Here is a 26,219-nt window from a genome sequence, read left to right on the forward strand (position 1 = left end):
GGAAAAAAAAACAGAAACAAAAGATCATTCAATGGTTCTGTTCATCAAAAGTAGTACAACTTCAAAGTTCTTCCTAATAGTTTTAGATCAATTCACAATCATATGTAACAGACAGAGGATTGATAAAAAGGTACATTTTAAAGCACTTTTTGCATGAAGTTATTAAAAGGCCACTTTGTTAATAGCTGTATACTTTGTGTTTACATTGTTCCAGATATGTCCAAATAAAAGCAGGCATAATCAGCGGCTCAACCAGAATTTAGTAATAGAAACAAGTATTAGATGTTAGGCACATCTAATATCTGCAGATGTCAGGTCTGTTAGTTTTAAGTTTTACATTTATAAAACTACAAGACGTGCTTCACTCACAATCAGTTGTGTGAATCTTTCATTTATTTTAGAATTTGGAGGAACATTTTCCAGCAGCCTTGCAAATGGACGAAATAGCATTCAGTTTATAGTACCTCGCCTGGAGGACGCAAGATAAAAGTCTTTAGCATAACCAATGCACAGTAAGTGGTGGATTTTAAGTGTAATGCTCCTTTCAGGGGGTATAACAGAAGACTGCTTAAATAGACCAAATCAAATATGTTCTATATATAATACCATCCCTATGCTGATCATATGGCACTAGGTATGATCAGATGCACTTTTCAAAAGACTGCATTGCTGTGCTGTTTTTGGTAGTAATAGCACTTTGTGTTGGTTTACAGTTCTTTCTGTTCATTGGAAAAAAAATAATCTCTAAGTTAAGATAAAATAAATTTTTGTATTAATAAATAAGCTCGTTTGCTCTGTGTTTTAAATGTGTTTTGAATGTTTGTCTCTTAACGTGCTTGAAGACGTAGAATTAAGTACATGTTTAAATAAATCAGTCTTGGTCTTGCTGCATTTGTACTGCCCACTTTTAACCAAAGGGAGGTGGTAAAGATACACTTATAAGATATGTTTCTGTTTCTTTTTTTATGGTTACGCAGTGCTGTATAAGTCTTTGACCTTACAAATACATGTTTTGTATGTATTTATAAAATCACAGTGTCTTGCCTGGTGGCAAATTCGGTGCTGTTTTCTAACGTAGGATATTATTTGCCAAAGGCAGGAAACTCGCTGATAGTAAGGATGAGATGCCACCACACTTTATATTCGACTGCATTCATGAATAATGGGATTATTACTCGTTTACGCAGAACTCAGTGCCACATACATCCAGTCCAGGCGTCTTTATAACAGGTTTAAGGCTGATTCAATTATATAAAGCTCCGTCTGTAACCTGTACCTACTCAACACTAAAATATTCCGCTGATTAATGCTTGTAGTGATTGAATTACGCAGCACATGCGTTTGATCTGAAACTCACGACGATTTTATCAACCCTCCACTTTCAGGGAAACTTTCGGGAATGAGCTCGTAGTATTGACGGGCAGCTTGAAGGCGGTCTGAACTCGCAGTTGCGCAAAGAAGGCGTGTTCAGTTCGGCTACCTGCGGGTGCTGCTCAGTGGAGGGTGATAGAGACTGAGAGAGAGAGAGAGAGTCCTGGATGGAGAACTACAGCTCACTCTCCCGTATCCAAGCCTTATTTCGGATTTTTTGGCTTCAGAACTGAAGTGAACGGAACGGTGTTGGAAGCGGTGCCGATAAGATCGAGGTAGGCTGACCGGCTTTAATGTATTCCACAGTTTGTAGTGGGCAGTTTTAGAGTACAGTCAACAGCCCCGTCCTCTTGACACGGGCCACACGAGCTGCAGAGAAGTCAGACAAGTTCTGGGAACAATGTTGTGCTCAAACAGGTTTAAACGTCTGTGTTAGGCTTTCAGGATAGTCTCGACTGTTAAGTACACAGGTCCTGTCACTTCATAGACCACCTAGTAAGGTAAGGAGTAGCTTATCCACTCAGTACCGCGCTCATGCAAGTTTCCTCATAAACTGTAGGCTGAACTGAAAATGTGGGTAAGTCTGGCAAATCCGCACGTTAATCATCGACCCAGGCTTTAACCTCTATACTGGAAGAGAAGCGTGGTTAATCATTAAGCTCGTGCGGAAAGCCTCTACATGACAAAGTGAAGAGCTTGAAGTGAACTAAAGTGCCCTGATCTGATGCACCTTGCAATGCAACTGAAGCGAAGACGTAATGATAGATACTCCAGGCTGTAATGATAGCAGTGGTATATAATAGTAGCACTTACCATGTGCTCACATGATAACAGGAGACAACCCTGTAATTCTGCGGTCCCGATTTCATTTGTTTATAGTGTTGTTCATAAAATTTGCTTAAGTTGCACAAATAAAAATGAATAAATAAATACATGTGTGACGTGATTTGGGAGGCGGGTTCATAACGCAGTCAGGATACCTTCTCACTGTGAGAATCTGGTTATACTGCATATGATTCTTGACCATGAATTATACTGGACATGTTCCTGTTTGATAATTTTATATGTCTATATTTTTCTGAGGGAGCACCAGGTAGAAGCATTAGTGTCAATGTGATCAGTGAGGCTGCACAAGAAAGTAACAGGCTGCATTCATATGTGGAGGAAAGAATGGTATTCCCTTAAAAAAAGATGGTTCTTCAAGGGTTCTTTAGTAAAGCCAGTGGTTCTGTGTAGAACCATGAACACTTAAAAACCATTTGCATGCTTAAATGGTTCTTTGCGTAGTGAAATAGTTCTTCAGATGGATGGAGAATGTGTTGTAAATGGTTCTATGTAGCATATCAAGCTTGTAACAATAGCAGAACCCTGCATCTCATTTATGTACCTCAGACTCACTAGTTGCGTATATATGGAAATGTGTACAAGTGTGCATATCATAGCTTTTATTTTATAACCTATATTACTGTTAGAAAAAACTGTACATGGAAATGGTGCAATAGTGGTGTATATGAATGTGTGTGTTCAGAGTCTAATGTGTATATATTCCTTTATATACTTTTTTATTTATTTTTGTATTTAAGTACTACAAGGGGGCTACGCACCTGAGATTTTTATTTACCGTCACAGCTGTGTAAATGTGATGTGACAATAAACATGATTTGATTGGATTTGATTTGGTGCTATGTAGAACCCTTTTCAAACAGGTTCTATATACAACCATATACTCCATCAATCTGACCAACCATTTCACCATGCAAAGCACAATTTAAGCATGCAGTCGGTTCTTTGATTGTTCATGGTTCTATATAGAATCACTGTCTTTACTAAAGAACCCTTGAGGACCATCTTTTTTTAGAGTGTACTGATCTTCTCACCTCAGTCGCTAAACAGTGCACCTGCCAGTTTACAGAACTGAACACTTCACATTCTCCTCCAAGCAGGCTGCCATGTTCAACAAGGCTGGAGCTGAATGGTTAAATTACCTCAGAGAAGTCATGTAGATAAAGAAGGTGGTGAGTTGAATCAAACGTTTTAGAACAGGGAAAATACTAGGTTTCTTTCACTGCAGAAAAAAAAAATCCATTTAGATTTGGATTGGATAACAGTGGTTTTCTTTATCAAAAGTAGTACAATCCATTTTCCTTAATAACATTTTAAGGCAATTTACAGTCATAAAGATGATGTAGATGATGACTGATGAGAAGGTAGACTACATGTTAAAGCACTGTAACTTCATCATTGAAAGGGTGTTTTGTTAATGGTCATATACTGGGTTGGGATGTAACAGAGTACAAGTATTTGGAATACATATTCAGGATACAGAAATTAAGTATGTGTGATTAAGTATTCTTCTAGAAGAAATGGCTTCCTAACGAACACTGAAGTTCCTGCTAAAGCCTGAGTAGACTGATAAATCAATGTGGTGAGCCAGTTATGATTCTCAGCATTACCAAACTCCTTTGATGGATGATTGAACTGAGCAGTCTCTTCAGTAGTGGACATGTTCACAAGTGATAACGCTTAGCATCACTGTTGTTCTACACTTGTGCAGGCGTTTTGTGGCAGGTGAGTTATGAAGATATATTCTAAATGTATTATTATTTAAATTCGATATTTTTTAAGTGAGATATTTATTACTATCGTTACATCACATTACATCGCAGTATGCTTTTCTGAGAATATTGTGGATATTGATAGGTTTTAAAGAACATTGGCCAACTGCATGTTTCATTATAAAGAGAGCATAATTGGTCCTGTTTTGCTGGGCTGTAACATTGGAATAAAAATCATTATACTCATAGTTTTTTGGTAATATTTTTAAACGTGGCACGTCTTTTTTTTTCGGTCAGTTTTACCTTTTCAAACCTCAGAAAAACTGAATATTATAATGTATATTGTCAAATATGTCAAAATATAGTGGTGTGTAACACTAGTATTAGATGTTAGACACATCTGCTGTTAACAGGTGTCATGTCTACATATCATGTAATACAGTATCTTTCTAACAGTGTTGGAGAATCTAATTCAAACATGTGTTTAACAAAACGTATAGAGAGAAAATAGTTAGTTACACGGAAATCTACCAAAATGGAGCTATTTTTTCAAGCAACCATGAAAAACAGACAGCAGGTTCTCAGTGTGTGTTCTGGCTTCACACAGGAACCAGATTCAGAAGGTTATAGAAACTAGAGGGTTTCTGCTTCAGTTCTCTAAATAAGGACTAGGGATATTTGACCTATACAGAAGGATTAAGGTTCTTCTGACCATTATATTATGTGTCTCTGTGGCAAGTCTATCCCGAGCAGATCCGGGGGTGTTTTATCATGGCACCTGTATCTCCCCTTCCACTCACCACAGCATCACAGCAGCCCAAGTAAAAAGAAAGAAGTGTGCATGTTACAGCTATAGGTGCAGACTTGCCTTCTGAAGTCTACCGATATTAATAAGTAATAAAACTGCTACCTCTGGGCAGAATGTTCGAAGCTTTGATCAAGCCACCTCACTACCGGTCGGAAGAGATCCTTTTTCAGAGTTAAACAGCCATAAGCTACAGGGCTATTTAGATATGATGCTTTTTCATAATTCATCTACTCTCAAACAAGAGGAATTTACTATGAGTACATCACATGAAAAATGACAAAATTAAAAACTTAAAGGTTAATAAATGTTTACAAAAAAAGAGGATCTGTGTTTGGGAGAGCAATCCTTTCAGCCTATGAGAGCACTGTACAGGAACTGAAAGATTGCATTCATGCTTTTCTGCCAAGGAACTGCTAATGAGACCTCTTTGTCTCCATTAATTCCATTTACAGATCATCAGAGTCCTTTTCTGTCCCTTATTGGAAAAAAGACAAGGCGTTTCAGAGCCCTGGGAGGTCACTAAGAAAGCTAGTGTGATTTTGTGTCAAGGCGTACAGTTTAGTGGCTTATTCTCATTTAGACATTAATAAAAGCAGGATAAGGCTCTGTGTGATAGAGCTTTCACAAGAACACAGCTCTTAGTTATGACCCAAACTTTTGTTAATCAGTAGTGCTGCAGATTCGACCCGACAAAGCCAAGCCTGTTAAACTCACAGATGACATTAATTTTGTTTATCGTGACTTGGCTCTAGGCATCAGTGATTCATTGAAGCTTAACTCCAATATATTGTTCTTTCTTTGACTTTGGTTCTTTTATGTCATTACTAATGTATCAATTTGTTTTGGTGCTGAACAGTCTTTCAGTTGTTATTCCCTAGCTGTTAAAGTCAATGTAAGCATATTGAGTTATAGAGTTGTCCACTAGCTGCATTAAAATGAAATTACAACTGATTTAAGACCATTTAAAGGCCACAGCCCACCCACAGGACCAGAATTCCATTACTCACTCCCATAACTTGGGAATAACTCAGCTAGTTTGCATTAATTTCCATGTCGTTACTGAATAATAAGCCTTAGGATGTACTAAGCTGGAGAATTTAAGAGGTTTACACAAATCGCTGTGCTATTGATTCCAACGTATGACTGTCAGCATATTAGATCCCTGTAGTGCTGATTAGGGGAATGGCTGTGGATGCTTTAAGATGAGCTCTTTCTGTATGAGTGAGTAGTGGAGGACTGACCTTTTAAACGTGAATATGAATGCATGTGGTGTGACTGACAACTGCTTAAACATGCATGAGGGGTCTCATCCAGCCTGCACCCAGCTGAGCTGCTAACATAAATACCTCTCTCTCTCTCTCTCTCTCTCTCTCTCTCTCTCTCTCTCGCTCTCTCTCTCTCTCTCTCATTCTCTCTGGACTGCTGGAGCTTTGCTTTTGCTATTTATCTCATGTCTTGATTAGATTCTTGGTGAGGTTTGTAAAGTGTTTAATAATGCAGTGCCAATGTGATAGGCTAGTAATTTAGACAGTGATTTATATTTGGCTGTAACCTTTTACATGCACTGAAAAAAACGCATTGACTTGATTCAAAAGTGTGCATCATTTTGGTGTGAAAGAATATCACCACTGTCCTATTTGAAAACACCACCTGTTTTTTAAATTTTGTAAATATATCATAATGAATCGAACAATAGAAATTGTCCAAAATTAGTGTTTTAACATGAATGAATGTTGATAGATAGATAGATAGATAGATAGATAGATAGATAGATAGATAGATAGATAGATAGATAGATAGATAGATGCACATTGTCTCAGTTCTGCATTATGATATCACAATTTCACAATGCAATGTTACACGGATTCGGTACCAAAACAACAAAGAGGATGATAAATCCGTAAATTACAAATTATGCACACATTTAAACACGTACACAGTGGAAAGCCAAGATATCAGTGCACAAGCATGACATAAGCATTCACATTCAGTGGTGTGTGGGATGTGAGGTATTGTGGTTAGTGTGCAAACATTGATGTGTGCACAAAGTCATTAATATGTGAAAAAACAAATAACAAGAACAATAACTGAAAAAAATAATGTACATTTTGCAGTTATAAACAAAGGCCTTGTTATAAACTTGATGCAAATACTTTCTACAGGAGTCCCAACTTCTGTTGATTGTTTACAAACCCACTGTCTGTATAAAAGCAGTGTTGGAACAGACTGAGTTACTGCACCCTCTAGGGCAGTATTTGAGCAATATTACACTGCAGGATGTAGTAGATTGCTATTGTAATGATGAGAAAAGGCAGTTAACAAAAGAAAACAGACAGACCATCATAACCCTTAAAAGTGGACGTCTTTCCTTTAGAGAAATTGCAGAGACAGCCAGGGTGTCAGTGAGTACACTACACCATCAGAAGACTCTTGGGACCTGGAGGAAACTCTGATGGGAAGAGGTCTGTCAGACCCAAAGACTCAACAGAATCAAATGATAAGTTTCAGAGAGTCAACAGCTTAGCTCACAGGACAGCACCTTAACACTAGTTGAAGTAAACAAGTCTTCGTTTCAACTATGAAGAGAAGACTTTCAGCTGCAGGTTTGACAGGTCGAGTGGCAGTAAGAACGCCATTGCTAAGATAGCAAAATAAGAAGAAGAGGCTTTCCTGGGCCATGCAGCAAATCTTCAGTAAATCTCCAGTTCATCACGCAGGATTTTTGTCAGGCAAATGGATGATTTCTGACCAGTCGTCAAACATGGAGGAGGGAGAGTGATAGTTTGGGGCTCTTTTACTGGATCCAGAGTCGGTGACTTACACAGAGTGACTGGCACCCTGAACCAAAAGGGCTACCACAGCATTTTGCAGCAAAATACAATGCAAAAAGTTGGCTACTTTGATGAGTAAATATTGAGGCATTAAGTGGTGCAAATATCCATAAACCTGGAAAAATTAAGGTGTTCTAAAAGTTTTAATTTTAAATTTTAATTCTAAATTTTGGTAGGATCAATTATAAATACACACACACACACACATACACACACACATATATATATATATATATATATATATATATATATATATATATATATATAAAACATGTCCTCTATAGAGAACGCATTTAATAATTTTAGTGCACAAGTTCTATTTATTTGCAGAGTTTAACATGTTGGAAAAACATCGAAAATAAAATGTAAGGTGTGCACTTTCGCACTTTCAACAAATTTTATTTTGTCCAATATTTTATAATTCAGCAAATAAACAGTAATTGTGAAATAAACTATGTGCTCTCTGTAGAGGATGTGTTTGCTTCCTTTTACATATAAAATCAACAAAGCATGTCGTTTGATGACTGTATAAATGTATGTTTGGCACAACACAATAATGTACACAACAGAATTAACTAAGTTGGATGCATTACTGTTTTTCAGTGTGAATGTAAAGAATGGTGTGGTTCTCTGGTTTTGACAGGTGGAAGTATCTTTCGATACAAGTCTGACCTGGAGGGCTGTGTGACATGACCACACTAGAGCGAAGTCAAGCACCAGTGTATGTACTGCTGTTATGTGAGTGAAAGTGCTGCAGGCTGTTTTGTTTCGCAGTAGGTGTTTAGATGTTTCAAAGCCTTCTCCTCTGCACTCACGCACCGGGCAACTACTGACAGATTATCCGCTGTGACGAGAGACTCAGATGTGGGCAGCCTCAGCCTTTCATAGGACTTACATTAAATTTTGTTTTCTCTCGCTCACCCTCTTCATCTCTCCCGCTCTTTTTATGACCATTTGGTAGAATGCAGGGTATGAATGATAACTGACCGCAGCTGTGTGTTTAGAATTATTTGACAGAGCTCTGTAGTAAAGTCTCTTTAGCTAAACCTGACTTTAAGCACAGAGCCAACAGTGTTTTATTCACACAGTTTAAAAGTCCTTTGATTCTTTGTACTTTCTCTGATGTTTAACGCTGCAGACTGGCATGTGTTTAAGCTCTGTGGATAAATTTTCTCAGGAGTGTGAGTGCTGCGTAGAAGCGTTTTTAATGCCTCAGAGGTATGAAGACTCGCACTGTTTTCTTATCAAAGCTTCATCGGCTCCTTTCATCCAGGGTGAAATTTGCTTTGTTTGAAATATTACATGGATGTCAAGGATGACATTCAGAGATCACAGACTGTGATAAGATGCCAAGATGAATAATCACTGGCACAGCGTGCAGGTTCATTGTTTTAATGACTGTATGGGTGCATTAAACATACCTGATAGAAATGTATATTATATATATATATATATATATATATATATATATAAATATATATATAATATCTTATATATATATAATCTTATATATATAAGAATTGCTGCGTGTGGTTTGTTATGGTTCAGCTAAGATGTACACATTTGAATCAGGTATATCCAATGCACCCATATAGTCATTAAAACAATGAAACTGCACGCTGCACGCATCTTGGCATCTTTCATAACAAACCAAATACAGATACATACATATATATATATATATATATATATATATATATATATATATATATATATATATATACATTCATCTTCAGAATAATTGGTCAGTTACTCTGTTACTGATAGTAATAGCCCCACTCTTTACTGACTCTCAAACCTTTATTACTATTCTCAGTACAATACATATGCTAGCATCCAAAAGTTTTCAGACACCTATTCATCCACTGTTTCTTCTGAAATCAAGGGTATTAATGAGGAGGTTGTCTGCCTGTGCTGCAGTAACAGCTTTTACTCTTCTGGGAAGGTTTTACGTTATGTTGGAACATTGCTGTGAGGATTTAAATCCATTTAGCCAAAAGAACATTAGTGAGGTAAGCTACTAATATTGGATAATTGGTTCTGGATCACAAACACCACTCTAACTCATCCCAAAGGTATTAGATGGAGGTCCGTCACTTGAGAGAACACAGTAAATTTAAGATTCAGAGTTTTATCTCTTTAGTATGATGTTATTTCTTTATAAAGTTGAATGCTGTAATGGTAGTTGAATTGAGAATCCTCAGTTAAACTCTTAACAGTTTGCACATTCAGTCTGCTATACCATTACCACACCACTTTTCACTAAAATGTGTGTAAACACCTTAAATGTGTTGATTCCATAGGTTTGCTCTCTTTCCATTTGAAAATACCAGCCACTCTTTACACTGCACAAACATTTAATGATGAATAAACCATTAGGCAATTAATTAGATTAAAATATTGTTACATAAATGTATACAGTACTGTGCAGAATTCAGAAACCACGTTTCATTCTTTTAAATTAGACAAAAAAAAAACATTTGTTTATTAAACAAAGAAGCTGCTGGTGTTCTCAGAACAAAGGACTGACCACTCCAGACCTCTACATCACTGAATGTGTTTGGGATTATCTGGATTTTGAGAAGGAGAAAATACAACTTCTAAGACGGAACTTTGGAGGTGTGAAAACTGATCCCTACAGATTTTGAAAAACTGAAAGCAAATCTGCTGAAAAGAATGGAAGCTGTGATAAAGGCAGATGGTTCAGTTTAGTTCTGGAGTACCTTTATGCTTTTTTCAGATGCTAAAAATGAATAACTCATGAAATGATCTGCACCTTTGAATCAAGTGAATTCAATGCATCACTTTTTACAGCGCATTGCTGCAGTGGGCATGCTGGCTTAACATGGCTTCCACACCGGCCGTGCTTTCTTGTAAGGGATTAGGAGCAGTTGTGGTCAGATTGAAATTCCTGGGCCTTCAGCACATCCTGTTTTGCTTGAACAGCAGCGAGCCATTGTTACAGTGCAGCTACGGTGCACCTGTCCCCCCAGCTCACAACCAGCTGTGACACCCCAGCTGTTGTCATGGCGACAGAACAGCGCCAGAAAGCGGTTGTGATTGGTGTAAGAGCGAAGCTGAAGTACAAAACTCAGCAGTGCTTCTGCTGATTCCTGTAATACAGCAGGTGTGTGTGTGTGTGTGTGTGTGAGAGAGAGACGTAACACACCCTGTGATGCAGGTGTTTGTATTTGTGAGGATTTGGAAAGAGAGAGAGAGAGAGAGAGATAGGGAGAGAGGGAGAGAGAGGGAGAGAGGTCTAAGAGAAAAGCAGAAGCACTGGGAGCATGGCCTCTTAGGGAGAGATAGAGGTTTGAAGGAAAAGAAAACATTGCTCATCTGGTGCGTAAGCTTGTTTAATGGAAAGAGGGAGAGCAAGTGCGTGTTTATCTTAGAAAGAGAGGGAGCATTCTGGAGTGTTTATAGAAGAAAGGGACGGGGTAGGGGGAGAGAGAGAGAGAGAGAGGGTGGGGGATAGTGGAGAGGTAGAACCACTATCCCCCTAAATCACATCACACCGCACATTTGTGTGTGTGTGTGTGTGTGTGTGTGTGTGTGTGTGTGTCTGTCTGTCTCACAGGGCCTGTTTCCTCTTGAGTAGCCTTCAAACTCTGACAGTCATGTCCCTCCTCCGTGGTGAACTGCGAGAAAGAGACAGAGAGAGAGAGAAATAAGTAGAGAAATGACTAAATGGCTTCATGAAAACAGAAGCGTCCTCTAGAGACACATGTGTAGCCTTAAAAGGCTAAATTCTTCACCTCTCTATTGACTTTCACTCATCACTATTCTCAGTAGTGCAAAGTATTGAAAGCTGTTATTCTGGCATATCTGTGATAAGTTTAGTGTCTTATCCCTCAATTCATGCTGGCTTCATTAAAAGGAAAAAAGATTTTTCAGACTTTCTGCATAATTCCATCATTGAGATGTCAACAAAGTCATTCAGGGTGGTTTGATGTAAAATGGTGCGCTGTAGAAGAAAGAATGCATCAGATGCAAATGTTACCATGTCTACAATGCAAATATAGACATTTTATTTACTACTCAAAATGACCAGTGAATCTACATGTCTTCTGAGTATATATTATGATAATAATGGTAAAATTATGGTAAATCTGAAAATAGAAGTTTTCTTTAAGAACTGTTTTACCTCACAATATCCTACATGTATCTCTCCACCTTTAATGGAGTTTTGAAAATATGTTTGCAGCCAAAATCTTATCTCAACTATGGAAAAACAATGTCTCGGACATCAGGCAGCATATTCCTAGCCATTTCATGTAATAACTTTCTGTGAGTGTGCTTTTATAGGCATTTAACTCTTCAGACGTCTGATTTCTAGCAACACCACTTATTACTGTCAACGGTCTCACTTCATTCGGATAGTCTACTATAGTGCCCTACAGATTTTATACAGATGTTCAAGTTGTTAACAGAATAACTGTTGAAACTCAGTTGATTCTAAATAGTGGTGGGGTTAGAGTTAGGATTTGGACCAGGGTTAGGGCTAGGACTAGGGTAAGGGTTGGGTTTAGGTTTTAGGTTGAGAGTAAGGTTAGGGTTAGCCAGGTTTAGAGTTAAAAAAAATTATGGTCAATTAAGTAGACAGTAAATTAAGTATCTACATAGCAACTAAAATGGATTATCCAAATATCCAAAGTGTTACCCTGTCAACCTCCTAAATTAAAACTCAGAAGACACATGGTGGTTCTGGATAGTAAGTATAATGGCTGTATTTGCATTGTAGACATTGTGAACCCTGGTTCCTATCACCTCCACTGTAAAGACATCAGAGAGTAATTTTTTGTACAGTGAATCAAAAAGTGAGTCATGCAGATTTTTGGAAAAACTGGTGGAATTCCCCTTTAAGGTCCATCTACGATGAAACTGAGAGAGAACTGGTGTTGACTGAGAGCAATGAATGTGTTAAAATGGAGGAACTTTCATAAACATCAGAATGTTAAGAGTTTTTTGGGACTGCTAAATGCACTCAGTCATCAAGTGTTGAGTGAAGGAGGTTGAAAGCATTTAGCACTCCCATGAAAACTTCAACATTCCTGCTGCTTTTAAAAACCTCCTTCATTGTAACACATTCAGTCTGTTCTCAGTTAGGCATAGCAGCACACTATTTCTCTATCACTATCACCATATATACACCTTAAGTGTGTTCTCCTCAGTGCTGTCCCACACAGACCAGAGGGAGAGTGTGAGAGATGTAGAGATGGAGATAAAGAGAGGAATGTGCTGTAGATGTGAGGCCTCTGCTGATAGTGGATGAGGTGGAGATGAAGTGAAGCTTTTGAAGGATTTGGCTTACAGCTCTCACTATTCATTTGTCCTACATTATCCATCACCTTATTACTCAAAGCAATTACAACAGACAGAGCCCAGCATTACAGGCCAGATTGGTCTGTGCCATTGGACGTGGCGCAGTGTCCACCACAAGACTTTGATCTTTACTCTGAGCGTGTGTGTAGAGCACACTGGGGTGTGTTGGCAGAGTTTGTAATCGTTTTATTTTCCCTCACTGTTTTATGATACTCTTCTGGGTTTCCAGAACATTGAAGAACATTAACATCCGATTTTACTCTGATTAATTATTATATTGTCTACTCATGATGAATTATTATATTGTCTACTCATGATTCATTCAGCATAACATGTGTCATTTTAAGTAGAATTCCCTGCGGCAATGTTCTTTTAAGGCTCTCAGTTCACAACTCCTATTGTGTGTCACATGATTGAGCACGAGGATCTGTCTGTTTTTCCTCAGGCTTTCTTTCAGCTTCATGAGAAACCTGATTCAGCTACTGCTGATGTGTCTTTTTTCACAAAGTGGTCTGTCTGTCTTAGAGTCTAACTGATATGAACATGTGGCAGATACTGATTTTAGGAGGCTAAAATTGTGATAACATCAGCAGAAAAAAACAATATAATCAACAATAAAAACAGAACATAACAGTTTCAAATAGCAAAACAGAACAGAACAGTTCTGTTCTTGACAGTTCTTGACTGTTGCATCATGCTAAAAATTTCAAGTACATTTTGCATGTTTTTGTAATTGTAGCCTCTTTCTGCTGGCAGAATGGAAATTGACTCTGATTTTTAAAAATTAATTCAGTCAAATAAAATATTTTTACTTGTTATCAGTTTAACAAGGGCACTGTTGGCTCTCTATTTTTGAATTTGTTTTATGTGTTGAGCTGCTTGTGAGCAATATGGGAGCCTTTTGATATGAAAATAATTCACACTTCTCCACAAAGATGTCCATGGCAGCATAAAACAGACAGCACAACTGCAGCTTTCTTGATATCAAAAAGGTTGTGGACATAATAAAAAATATCATTTTATCAACAATTTAATAAATGTGATTTGCAAAATCTAGTAATCATACACATTGCCATCAAAATATATTTCATCTTCAGTATATTGGACCTTCAAAACTGATATGGCTACTGTAAAATGAAGTTTATAAAAACCAGCATGTGAGCACATAATCAACCAAAGTCAATTAAATTCAAACCTAATTCTCACATCAGAGGCACCTGTTTAATAAACCACTAGTTATTGGTGCTTTATTGGCGGGTTTTTGTCGATACCAGTAGTCTTTGAGAAGTCAAGATCAGCCTATCAGTCAGGTTCTAGTTTGACTCTACAGTAGCAATAGTATCTTTGTACCTTTGCTAACCTTTCAGTTTGTTTTTGTGTTTGTTCTCCAGATTAGAAGAATGTGGTAGGACTGTTGGGACCTCGTAGTGGAGACAAGGGAAAACATCAAAGTGTGTGAGTGTGAGAGCGTTCCGGCTGTTCTGAAGAGAGGGGGGGTGAACTTCAGGTGCCCACCCCTCCAGGGTGAGCTTGACTTCGTGGCAATGATGAGTCGCGATGTGGCATGGCTGTCCTGCCTGCATCTGCTGTGTGGCATGTCCAGCCTGTGGGCGTATCCTTTCAGACCCCCATTGGACCTGGACATCACTCCCAGAACCACTGTCCTCTCAAACGGTAAGACCCTCTGACCCCATCCCTCAACAGAGAGTAATTCATATTTACACATATTCACTCATATTTTGGGCGGTCAGTAGTGACAGCGCTGATATAGATGTTGGAGGTGTGTGTGTGTGTGTGTGTGTTGTGACGCATTGATTTGAGGGTGGCAAATGCATTGATTTTGGAACGTTATAATAAATGATAATTGTTTATAGTAATTTTCAGACATCTAAGCACTGGCCCTATTGTTGGGAGATCTCCAGACATGACACAGCCATCCGTAGTTGGGAGACCAAGAGAGCATATTTGGTCTCGCTGTAGGATAGTCCCCTTCACTCATGCTAGCTAGCTTGTGCATCTGTTGGCTGATGTAAAAGAATTAGCAGCTATTGTTCTCCTCTAAGTTAGTTAGGAGATGTCCAATGATGTTGCATTAATGACAATTTGAAAAGATGCAGTGTTTCCTGGTAGAACCATGCAATAGGGGGAGACCTTGCGAGCAGTGGAATTGGACACGGAATAATCGTGAGAAAAACTGGGCAAAAATATTAAAAATCTATTACAAATAAAAATAAAAAATGAACAAAAAGTCTGCATGAAATTGTGGTGCATTTTGAGATTTCATGATGCATTGAATCATCTCCTAAAGAATCGTAATCAAACCATATTGTTGTGAGGTTGCAAGCACCCCTGTCTTGTGTGCATGTGTGATTTTGTATGCAAGTGAGTGCATGTAGTCTTATCTTACTATCATCCGTCTCAGATAGTCACTGCACATGCCTCACTCTCCAGCAAAACTTTGCCTTCTTTTGGAATGTGAGTTTTTTTCTGTTCAGGTAAGTAAGAAAAAAATGCCTACAAAGATTTTGTTAACATAAAACAGCTCTTTACTAATATTTATATTCAGGCCTGGATCATCAGGTTATGGGCCATTGGGCATAAATGTTTGGTGAGCCCTTACCTTGCTGCCTTTCTTGGGTGGTCAGTGATTTGTTATGATATCAGAGCAAGTTAAAGAAGGCCCATGCAGCACCACAATGGCAACATACTAACTGCAGTGTTGGCACGTCACCACTATTGAAACAAAACAGTATTAAGATTATAATGAGATCACAGGTTAACATAAACCCAATAAACAATGCAACATTTCCATATAAAGCATGCATTTGTTCTTGACAAGCAAAACATTAGCCCCAATGAAGCTGATAAAAATTACAATCTGACACCTGAAATGTGCATAAAGATGAAAAAAAGCAGCAAACTTAAAACCCACACTGTCAAGCAGCTTAGATAAATTATACTGCCGCAGCAGGTGTGGAAATGTTTTGGGTTTTTTTGCATTATATCTTACCTCTGATGACACAGAAAGCTTGAGCGAGATAATGAAGGATATCGTAACAGTTACTAAGCAGTGATTGGAGGAAAAGATGTGGAGAGCGTCAAGATTATGATCGGCCGTAACACAAAATTACATTGTGTCCTAACAGCAAGTGAATGTTCAAATGTAGTATCGCATTGCATCACAAGACCTGCAGGTTGTCTACACTGGAAACTCCAGTGTGCGTCAAAACGTAAACAAACCACAGACCTATCAAAAGACAGCTGATTTACTGACAGAGCTGTCTAGCTGTGGTTTGGGGCATGTATTTAATAGAGTTTGTAACAAGTTACATTTTATACCCACATTTAACACCAGTAGCCTAACTTACATAGCTAAAATAGCATTATACCGCCATGGTGGTGGGCAGCTCATTTATGCTAACTTGTATCTACTTAGCTAACCTAACTAGTTATCTAACACAAAATAAATGATATTCACTTCTAACTTCTAGTGCTCAGATCCCTCTCTTCTCCACTTCATGGAAGATTTTCTCCTCATCCATTTTAAGTTGGAATTTCAGAGCAAAAAAGAAACAAGGTGTCTGTTAAAAACTGTGCGTCGCATCTCAAAGTAAAAACAGCTTCTTAGATCTCTCTCATTTCTCATAGTTGCTTGCGGAGGGGCCCCCTAGTGGCACACGCCCATGAAACCCATTGAATGATCCGGACTGGTATATTTTGCAAAAATTAGTTCAAACTTTACACCACTCTTTTGATGGGCGGTGTGCATGAGCCTTTATACAAAAGAAGCCATGCAATGTTGCAATACCCCCTTTTTTCCAGAAGGAAAGTAGCTTTATGTTGCATACTCCTGCTCCACTGAGGCTTAGTTTTTGGCAGAAATGTAAAAGGCAGATGCAGAGGAGCAGCTTGGCAGGGTTAAGTGAAGAGGAGTGGGCTTACACACAGTTTATAGCCAGCTTTCACTCTCAAAACAGTATCGTTTATGCAAAGATCATCTTGCTAGCTTTAGGTTTATGTCCGTTAATAACTCTAACACTGACAGCACTCTTCCACATGCCCTGTGGTGTATAGAGCAGCAGAGGCTCTGGCGAAAGACATTAGGAGCCGACTCAAAGTTGCCTTTTATCTCCTGTGCGGAGTTATACAAGCACGGAGAGGCCAGGATGTCAAGAGTCCCGAGGCGCATGTTCAGCTTGTAAACACGCGGCAAGAGCACAGGGTCCGCTCTCCGAGGCCCGTCGTGCTCAGCCCTCGCAGGGCACCGAGCCAGAGGAGAGGAGAGTTACAGCACAGTCTCGGAGTGGAGGAGCAGCTAGAGGCTTCACTAAACACACGGCACTACTGCTCTCAGTCTGCAGACATGAAGAGGAGCTCACACACTTCCACTGCTGATGTGCATCACTTCTAATATAGAATATTTTATGATGACTAAAGACTTGCATATCTAGCTTAGCAAAGCTAAACTGCTGTGTATGTTTTTGCAGCATCCACAAATGTTTGGAACAGATGGACAACAGATTTACATGTTTCTAGTCTCTCAGCATTGAGTAATGACTCTGTTGACGAGCATGGTGTAGGTTACTGTTCAAAAGTTTGGAATCACTTGTCATTAGGGCTAGGGCTGCAGCATATTCGATAATATTCAAAAATAGAAAAGCTATTCGAATCATCAACAGGTTTACCACTTTTATGAACGCAGGCACTTCTGTGGGGAAACAAGCATTTATCAGGCCAAATACTAGCTTCTCACCAGTAGCACGTAGCTGCAGCTTTTCACACTGGACTCAATGTGGACTCCTTGTGATTTGGCACAGTTTGCGAGACTCTCGCAATTATAGGCGACAGTATCGGTTTTATCTCCAGGTTCAGTCCAAATAAACCCTTATTCTTGAGACTGATGCTAGCTGGCTAGCAGGCTCTCATTTGTGCTTATTACACAGAATACACGTGAGTGTGCTGGCTAGCGAGCTGTCCAGAGCTGTAAGAAAATTAAAGCTGTTAAAGGAGCAATGTGTAAGATGACACAAACTGTCAAATTCATACTCCACACTTCAAAGAAATAGGGGGCAAAATATCACCAGAAAGTTGTGATGTCCACCCCATCGTAAGAAACAAGGAAATGCACAGTTCCTCCTCTTCCTCCTCCCTCTTCACTCCTCCTCCTCCTTACCAGTCTAGAAGAAACATTGCAAGTCAAACTTTATATCTTTACTTGTCAACACCAATGTTAACACTTTCTATTTATGTCACTTTTTTATTTGCTGCCAAATGTGTTTTTATTGCGGTAAGTGCGTGGCGGTGCTCCAGAGGACCAACAGGGTGAACTGATTTGCTACAGCGCCACCCTGAGACAGACCGGTGCTGCATAGTTAGTTATAAATATTAAAGACAGAAGCTCGACAGTCATGAAGTAAGATAAATAATGACCTTTCTCTGAATTTGTACTGTAGTATCTATTTCTCTGTAACGAACAGTGTAACTTCATAATAAGTTTGTTTTCAGGGACCCCCCAGAATTTTAATTTTGAGACATTCAGGGGGTCCAAAAGATTAATTAGGGGGTCTTGGATCCCTCAGGACCCCCTGTATTTCGCACCTTGTCTCTGCACCGTGAATGCGCTGTAAAACAAATGTTAACCACAACTTAATTTCAAAACTAAATATCAAACAAGACGTTAGACTGTGAGTGTATTCTTACCCATTTTGTGTAATAGCTTTCTGTGAGGTGGTTTTTAGAGGTGTTAAATGTTTCAGAAGTCTGGTCCTTATCACGACCACTGAGAACAATTCTGACTAAGTTTCTGTAGGACAGAACATTTCACATCAAATCACATCTTAAACATTTAATCATTTAGAAATTTGGAAAAAAATGGTGGAATTCCCCTTTAATGTCCTCACTGATATTCTAAAATGAGGAATAGTTCCACATTCTTTGAGTAGGTGTGCCTAAATGTCCAACTAGTGTATCTGCAACTACAAATAAAAGCCATGTTTTCAAATTGACACAGTGATTGTGTATGTTGTTATGATGATCCGAAACCCTTGGCTCTGGGTTTAGCTTTGTGAACTGCCTTGTATGTTTTTGCACCATCCACAAATGTTCACGCATGATCACGGTCTTGTGAGTGATGATAGTACTGACGTAAGTGATGTGTGTGTTTGTATGCAAGTGTATGTAATCTTATCTTACTATCATTCATCTCAGATCTGCCCACGCTCTGCCCTTCTCCATCTTTCTCACCTCCTTCACAAGCACGTATTCACTCTATTCATACCAGCCTTTACCTTGGATAAATCTATTCTTTGGGTTACTTAGCAACTTCTGCGACACTTAAAAGCATCACATGGGGCGAGCGAGGTGACCAGGCCCCGTCCCTCTCCACCTCCCACATTTAATCATTTCATTTAGTGGCCCTGTGTGCTTAGATAAGAGGAGCTGTGCGAGGAAAGAGAGACATCAATTACTGTAATGAGTACATTGAACTTCTGCTCACTCAGAGAGTGAGAGGGAGAGTGAGAGAGAGAAAATGGTTGTTCTTGTTATATCATTATACCAATGTACACTGATTTACGCATTTTATCAGGTACACACACCGTATAGATGCAGTTTGTAAGTACACAATTGACCTAAAAACGCTCTGCACACATATGCATTCTTTTGAACAAGCAACATAGATTTAAACTGGAAACTCAGTGTTATGTGACCTATGTCAGTGGGATTTTTGCCAACGTTGTATAAAAGAATGTATTCCTGGGCAGAGCATGAATAGTTCAGTGACTGACTGTTAATGCACAGTTTGCGAAGCTGCCATCCCTGATAAATTCATACCAGCACAACACTCACTCACCCTTCTGATGTAACTGCAGAGTTGAGAACAATACACCACCCAAATAATATCTGGTCAGCAGTGGCCCATGATGGTCTCTTTCAGAGACATTATAAAGGAGAAGGAGACACTTCAGTGGTTGGAAAATGAATGGGAATGCTTGTAATGCTCAACATAATGTCTGTTTACAGGTGAAGTGTCTCCCTTCATTAAAAGAATCGATCAGCATGCTGGCTAAGCTGAGAGTGAGAAAAGCTCTCTGTCGTTGTGTAGCCAGAACAAATTGAAAAAAACACGTTTTGTTTAATATTTGAGGCAGACGCTGCTAATGTTTTTGCACATTTTTGTGGGATTTTACCAGTGATTTCAAATCTGTGAAATGTTAAAGTTGCTTTCACTTTCAAGTTTTTAAAGAGAGAGGAGCCTGGTCTTGTATGACTGAAAATAACTGCTAGAGGGCATTGCCAAGATAGCTAAAAGTGAACGGATATGCCTTTAAAGACTTTGTCCTTTGTTTACACTGATGGACATGGTAGAGGTGGGCCAGTGCACTGTGCAGCATAAAATGGGCTATAGTATGGGTAAAAATCCCAGTCCTGTATGGCCGGATTCCGGCACAGTTTGGTGATTTTCCTGCTCTGAGAACACCAACTAAACCTGGCAATTAACTGCTGAGATGAATCAGGTGTGTTTGGGTAGGAAAATCGCCAGACTGTGCTGGACTCTGGCCCTCCAGGATGGGGATTTTCCACCCCTTGACTACAGTAGGTAACTGTAATTTGACAAAGGCTAGGTACCTAATAAACTGGCAACTCAGTCCTGTGCTTATTGAACATCATTGCATCATACAGCTGTTGCATTCAGCTGAACTATACAACAGAGCTTTATCTATGTCATCATTTTTAACTTTGGCTAATCCTATGCCATTATTATATTTTGGACATGCGTGCCAATAAAGTTTTAGTGACCTGAACAGACCAGAAAATGAGGGAAAGAATGAGAAGGTAAAAGAAAAGTGAGGACATAAAAATGAGTTTGTGGGAGATAAAAGTGTGTTTGTTGGAGAGAGACAGCTCATTTAAGAGCAGAGGCGTGAGACTCCTGAGGCCGTCTCTGTGGGTAATTACGTCAGTCCAAACAAAAAGCAGCAAAGCGTCTGTGGATGGATGTCATCCTTGCTCGGCTCTTCTCCACCCACTAAAGTGAAACACACACACACACATTCTGGCACACACACAAAAACACAACTCGCTGCACTACCAGCTCAGTACAGGCAGCAATATTACAGACTGTAATAAGACCTTCATCACCTTGAGCTTATTATTCAGTTATTAAACTTAGGACTTATTATTCTGTAACTTGTATAAATTATTGAAAGGATGGATGAGTGATTGTATCTTCATGTAACGAAAAGTCTTACAATGCTGAAAATGCAGGTTACTTGTGCCTCAGCCAGAGAATCAGTTTGGGGTGTTTTAGCTCATTACTCACAGGTGTGTGTTCAAGCAGCACTATTGTTCTTGCCCACATGGTCACGTGGGAGGGAGCTTGTTAATGTCAGTGTAAATTCAGGCTGTTTATTTTTTGGCTTCATGGGGTTTGCCAGCATAAACCCCTCAGTCATCTGAGGGCTTTACTTATGGTGAGTCAGTGTGGGAAGGAACCTGGTTCAGGGTGTAGCAGTTAAATGGTCTGAGCTGACCGGCCTGTCCGCTGGTTTTGCAGTAGGTAAATGTGAGTGGGCAGCAGTTTATCCTACAGTACAGTCAGAGAACAGTCACATTACCAGTGGGAGAACAACACAAATGGAACACATAGTCCAGCATGGCAGTTACAAATCAACATATAATCATTTCTTTTCTTAAACATCAAAGACACTGAATGAGTGTAAATAAAAAGTTTAGTTGAAATGTGAATTAACTGTGTTCTCTGTTCTGGTCCTCATGAGGCCTTCACAGATTTTAGAGCAGATCTCTCTCTCTCTCTCTCTCTCTCTCTCTCTCTCTCTCTCTCTCTCTCTCTCTCTCTCTCTCTCTCTCTCTCTCTCTCTCTCTCTCTCCCACCCCTCGCTTACACAAACACTGCCATTTTCAGATTTATACTGTGACAAATTTGGAAAGTATTTCTGTTGGTTGTCATTAATTTGCTTGAATCATTCTCTCTCTCTCTCTCTCTGTGTTTTCCTCTCCTTTTCTCTCCCCTTGTCATACAAACACACACGTTAGTTTTAATGACTTGTCAGGACGTACAGATATATACATTATGCAATATATTATACATATATTATATATAACTATATTATATTATATTGTAGAATTATATAATATGGTCAATATAATACTCATATAAGATGGTCAAATTATATATTTTGTTGATTTTTAAGTGAAAATAAGTGAAAGCACACTCTAAAGGAACAAACTAAAATATGACATTTTTGCAAATTTTAGAGGACATTTTCTATTTATTTGCTGAGTTTATCATTTATATGTAAATATTTATATATTTAAAAAAACACACACATTTTCTAAGCCGCTTATCCTCCTGTGTTGCCAGGGGGTGCTGGAGCCTATCCCAGCGCTCATTGGGTGGAAGGCAGGAAACAAACTGGACAGGTCACATCTGTCCATCATAGGGCAGATGGAAAAAAAATTGTAATAAAAAATATAAAATGTTCTGTAACAGGCCATATTTTATGTTTTCCCTATATGCTAGTCAGCAAATAAACAGTACTGTGCGTTAAAATATGCAGAAGTATATATATAAAGTACATATATATGTCTATGTCCTAGAAAAAATCCATTGGGGAAAAAAATGTTACAAGAGAAGAAAAAACATCCTTTCACAAGTTAATATAAGAAGATGTAACAAGACACGTTTTATAAAATATTTGGGTCTTTTTGGTCCAATTTCTATTCATTTGTCATGAATTTTTTACACACTGTAAATGTCACAACGAAAAATGACAAAAATTCAATTTACTTCCAAGTTTAAATGGAAAAAAATCAAGGTTTTCAATGTGGTCTTAGACTTTTGTGCTGTATATTTATATGTATCTATCAATACATAATAGAAATATTTAAAGCCGAACTTTAGTTTTGTCCTTTTTTGCAATCAAAACATGTAGTTTTTGTAATAAAGTACTTTGCAAAGTCAAGGCCTGGTTGTCGGCCCTCATGTTGCAGGTTAGTTCTGTTTTTCTGTAGGTTTTGTCCTGAAAATATATGAAAACAAACATGCACGTACGCATTTGGGCACACATGCACACGTTCACTCACAGCTGTCTCCCACTGTGGCAAACTGAATCATGTCTTGGATCTTGTATTGATTAACTAATTAGCAGTGGCAGCTTTTCAGTTCAGCAGGCAGGACTGTCAGGCTGAGCGAGCTGTGCGTGTGTATGGATGGGTGGAGAGTGTCTTGTTTGAAACCATGGTCTTATTTATGCTGCAGAAACTGGTCTGTGGAGATTGTACTGCCACTGTGCAAACGTTACAGCCACAGTGTGGATCATCCTTTTCTTCTGTTTACGTTTGAGCCATGTGATCTCTTTTATTTATGCACAATAGATGTAACTCTAATATTGTAAATGGAAATCAGAAGAGTTTCCACCAGCTCACCTTTTTTCAGTTGTGTGTCTGTCTGTGTCGCCCGTCTCACCTGATTTAGTGAGTCACAATGGCTGAATTACACTCCAGCCTGAAAACAGGAAGTGCAGCCCTTGTTTTTGTGTTTTTTTTCTTTTTGTTAAGTGACAATACTGTCTAAACTGAGTGCAAATCAGTCATACAACCCTTCAAACACAGAACCTCTGAAAATTTCACATGTAACTCAGTTCACATTCTGGCAGCAAGCCTCAAGGCTGGAAACTGCGTCCATAACCCCACCACTACAACCTACCCCCCTTTTTTTGAACACTCACCAGTATTACAGTATTATATATTGAATTTCTAATTGCATTCTTGAGGTTGCTCTGTGATTTTATATTCATCCATGAAATTTGAATATTCTTCTGTTTGGAATTGTCTAGTATCTTTATAGTGAAACAAATGTTACCAACATGTCAACTTGATTGCCATATAATGAAAGAGTTAAAGGGTTCTCCTTCATATTTTATTGACTATTGACTAATAGATACATTTCAATGTCACCGTTCTAGGTTTTAAAAATTGCAATCAGAGTCACATTAATAAGTTAACAAGACAAATGAAATAATCCTGGTTTGAGGAGAGCCCTGAGCCATCATATTGATTCGGAAATATTTGTATCAGAATTAAAGCTTGGAGTGGGCACTTTAGTAACGGTGGGCAATATGACTATGTTATGGTTATTGTAATAAAACATTATGCTTTTCTGAGTATCTTGGGTATCATTACTACTTCTAGAACACTAACAACTCCATGTATCATAAAAATAGATTAATTATAGATAGCCTGTAAATAATAACAACAGCTGATGTATAGGAACTGTATAGCTGTTTAGATGTCACCCATCATACCATTATTTTATTTTATTCATTTATTTTTAACAGATTATTTTCTTCTAAATAGCTTATTTTTGCATTACATTACCTACAAAATGCGCTCATAGTTTATTTTTGGCACTACTGTTTTTTATTTTTGTTTTGTATATTCCACCTTTGCAAACAAAATCACAAAATAGACATCAGGAATGGTGAGAATGTTAAGTATCATGATGTTATATTTTTGCCATATCACCCAACCTTAATTCAGTTTGAACCCACATATCTGTGAGTTCAGTGTGCAGAAAGCTCATCTGCATCTCCACTGTTTGAGAATTGAAGTATGTTGGGCCTGGAGCTTTTCAGAAGCCCAGCAGCTCAGACTGACGATCAACAGATGTTGGAATAGATATGACTGAGTTGTGTCCTTTGTGTCTGAGTGTGTGGGGAGGGGGGGTGGTATGAGGTATGGACTTTGTCATTGCACCGTCATCATGACACATCTCCTGATGTGTGTTTGTCCTTCCTGGTTGCTGTGCCCTGACCTCTCTGGTGCTGTGATATTGTGGAAGCCACCGACCTGTGCTCATGTAATCACAGTCCAGTTTGGATAACCTTGGTTTGTGTCTGGTTTATCATATTTAACCACTGCTTATGTAATGGCTGTGCTGGATCTGGCTCTGGGCGGCCTGCGTGTGACGTGTCTGTGTGGTACAACAATAAAAGCCGTAGTCTGTTATATATACAGGTGACTGACAAATTAAAGGAAAAACCTGAATAAATGAGTGTAAAAACATAATAAGTCTGTGAGTCATCACAGTGACGACTGCATGAGACTTCAGTGGTGCAAAAACCATTGATAATGCACAGAGATGTGGAATAAAGGATGAGTGCAGGTGTGATGTATACCAGTCCAACAGTACAAGCCTGAATATTTGACCCCCACAGACGGTGTCCGGTGGCTCTGTTATAGTGTGGGAGGCATTTTACTGAAATGGTTTAGGTCTACTTGTCCCCTTAGAGGGAAAGGTTATTTAGACTGATCACCTTTTTCCTGTGATGGAACACTTCAATCCTTACAAGAGTGGTCTCTTCCAGGATGACAGAGCCCACATCCACAGGTTATGAGGAGTCACTGAATGGTTTAATGAGTTAAATGATGTAAATCATATTCTATGGCCTTAACAGTCACCAGATCTCCACCCAGTTGAACTCTTGTGGGACACATTGTGTGTATATGTATATGTGCGTATATATATATATATAAATGTATAATTTAGTTAGTACGCACAACAGGGGGTTATCATCCAGGCAATTTGCTCTTTTTATTGAACGGCGGGATTTCTCATAATGCACCCGCCATGTTGAGCATTATCAGTTAACCTATTCTCATTTCAACAAGTTTGCTCCTCCGATAATGTCTCTGTCTGTACTCTATTGCTCTGTACTACACAGCAGACCAATACTGCTTTTCTTCCACCTTCCCTTGCAGGATGGAGGTCACAGCAGTATTAGTGTAGTCTAGAGAACTTGGTAAACGTGTGAGTCATCTCATTATAGGCACGTGTCCAGGGCACAGTTCAGCCTCTTAACATGCTGTTAATCATGGCTACGTTCCCCCTGACCCTGGCCTACCTGAAGCTAATGGGCAGAAGCAGTGTCTGTAGGTTACTGAGGGAAATGAATCTGGGGAATAGAAACGGGAGATATGGAGTATGTCACCAATTCCTTGCTAACACAGAGTGTTAGGAATTAGGCACCACTTCAGGAAAATTTATTAAGGCAAGTTTTTATCTCACAGCCTCCTAACTGCTTGGGCATTAAAATGATTTGATGACTCAATGATAATGACTAATTTAGATAGAGGTTAACTTTGTATTCTCTAGGACATGTTGGAGATTGCGCTGCTGAGTCACATTTTTGGGGCGGGTTTGCTCACTTCTTAAACTGCTTTATCTGTGTATGTACGTGTGTGTGTATGTATGTGTGTGTTTGTGCATTTGTGTGGGAGCATGTGTTTGTATGTATGTGTGTGTCATGC

At 38.8% G+C, this 26,219-nt stretch overlaps 1 protein-coding gene across 3 annotated transcripts in view; it reads left to right on the top strand.

Annotated features, from left to right (window-relative positions):
• The first annotated feature begins 1,380 nt into the window (after nt 1-1,380).
• Nucleotides 1,381-26,219, top strand: part of sema4ga (sema domain, immunoglobulin domain (Ig), transmembrane domain (TM) and short cytoplasmic domain, (semaphorin) 4Ga) — a 56,059-nt gene continuing 31,220 nt past the window's right edge. Inside the window, exons 1-3 of one of the 3 annotated variants that reach the window (XM_036573978.1) lie at nt 1,381-1,646; nt 8,169-8,286; nt 14,282-14,564. In XM_036573978.1, coding sequence (XP_036429871.1) covers nt 14,435-14,564 — 130 coding nt within the window. In that variant the 5' untranslated portion in view covers nt 1,381-1,646; nt 8,169-8,286; nt 14,282-14,434. The remainder of the gene's footprint in view (nt 1,647-8,168; nt 8,287-14,281; nt 14,565-26,219) is intronic. The other 2 variants (XM_036573977.1, XR_005007410.1) reach the window with 2 other exon arrangements.

This window comes from Colossoma macropomum, unplaced genomic scaffold (genome assembly GCF_904425465.1).
Source record: "Colossoma macropomum unplaced genomic scaffold, Colossoma_macropomum, whole genome shotgun sequence".
NCBI classification, from domain to species: Eukaryota; Metazoa; Chordata; class Actinopteri; order Characiformes; family Serrasalmidae; genus Colossoma; species Colossoma macropomum.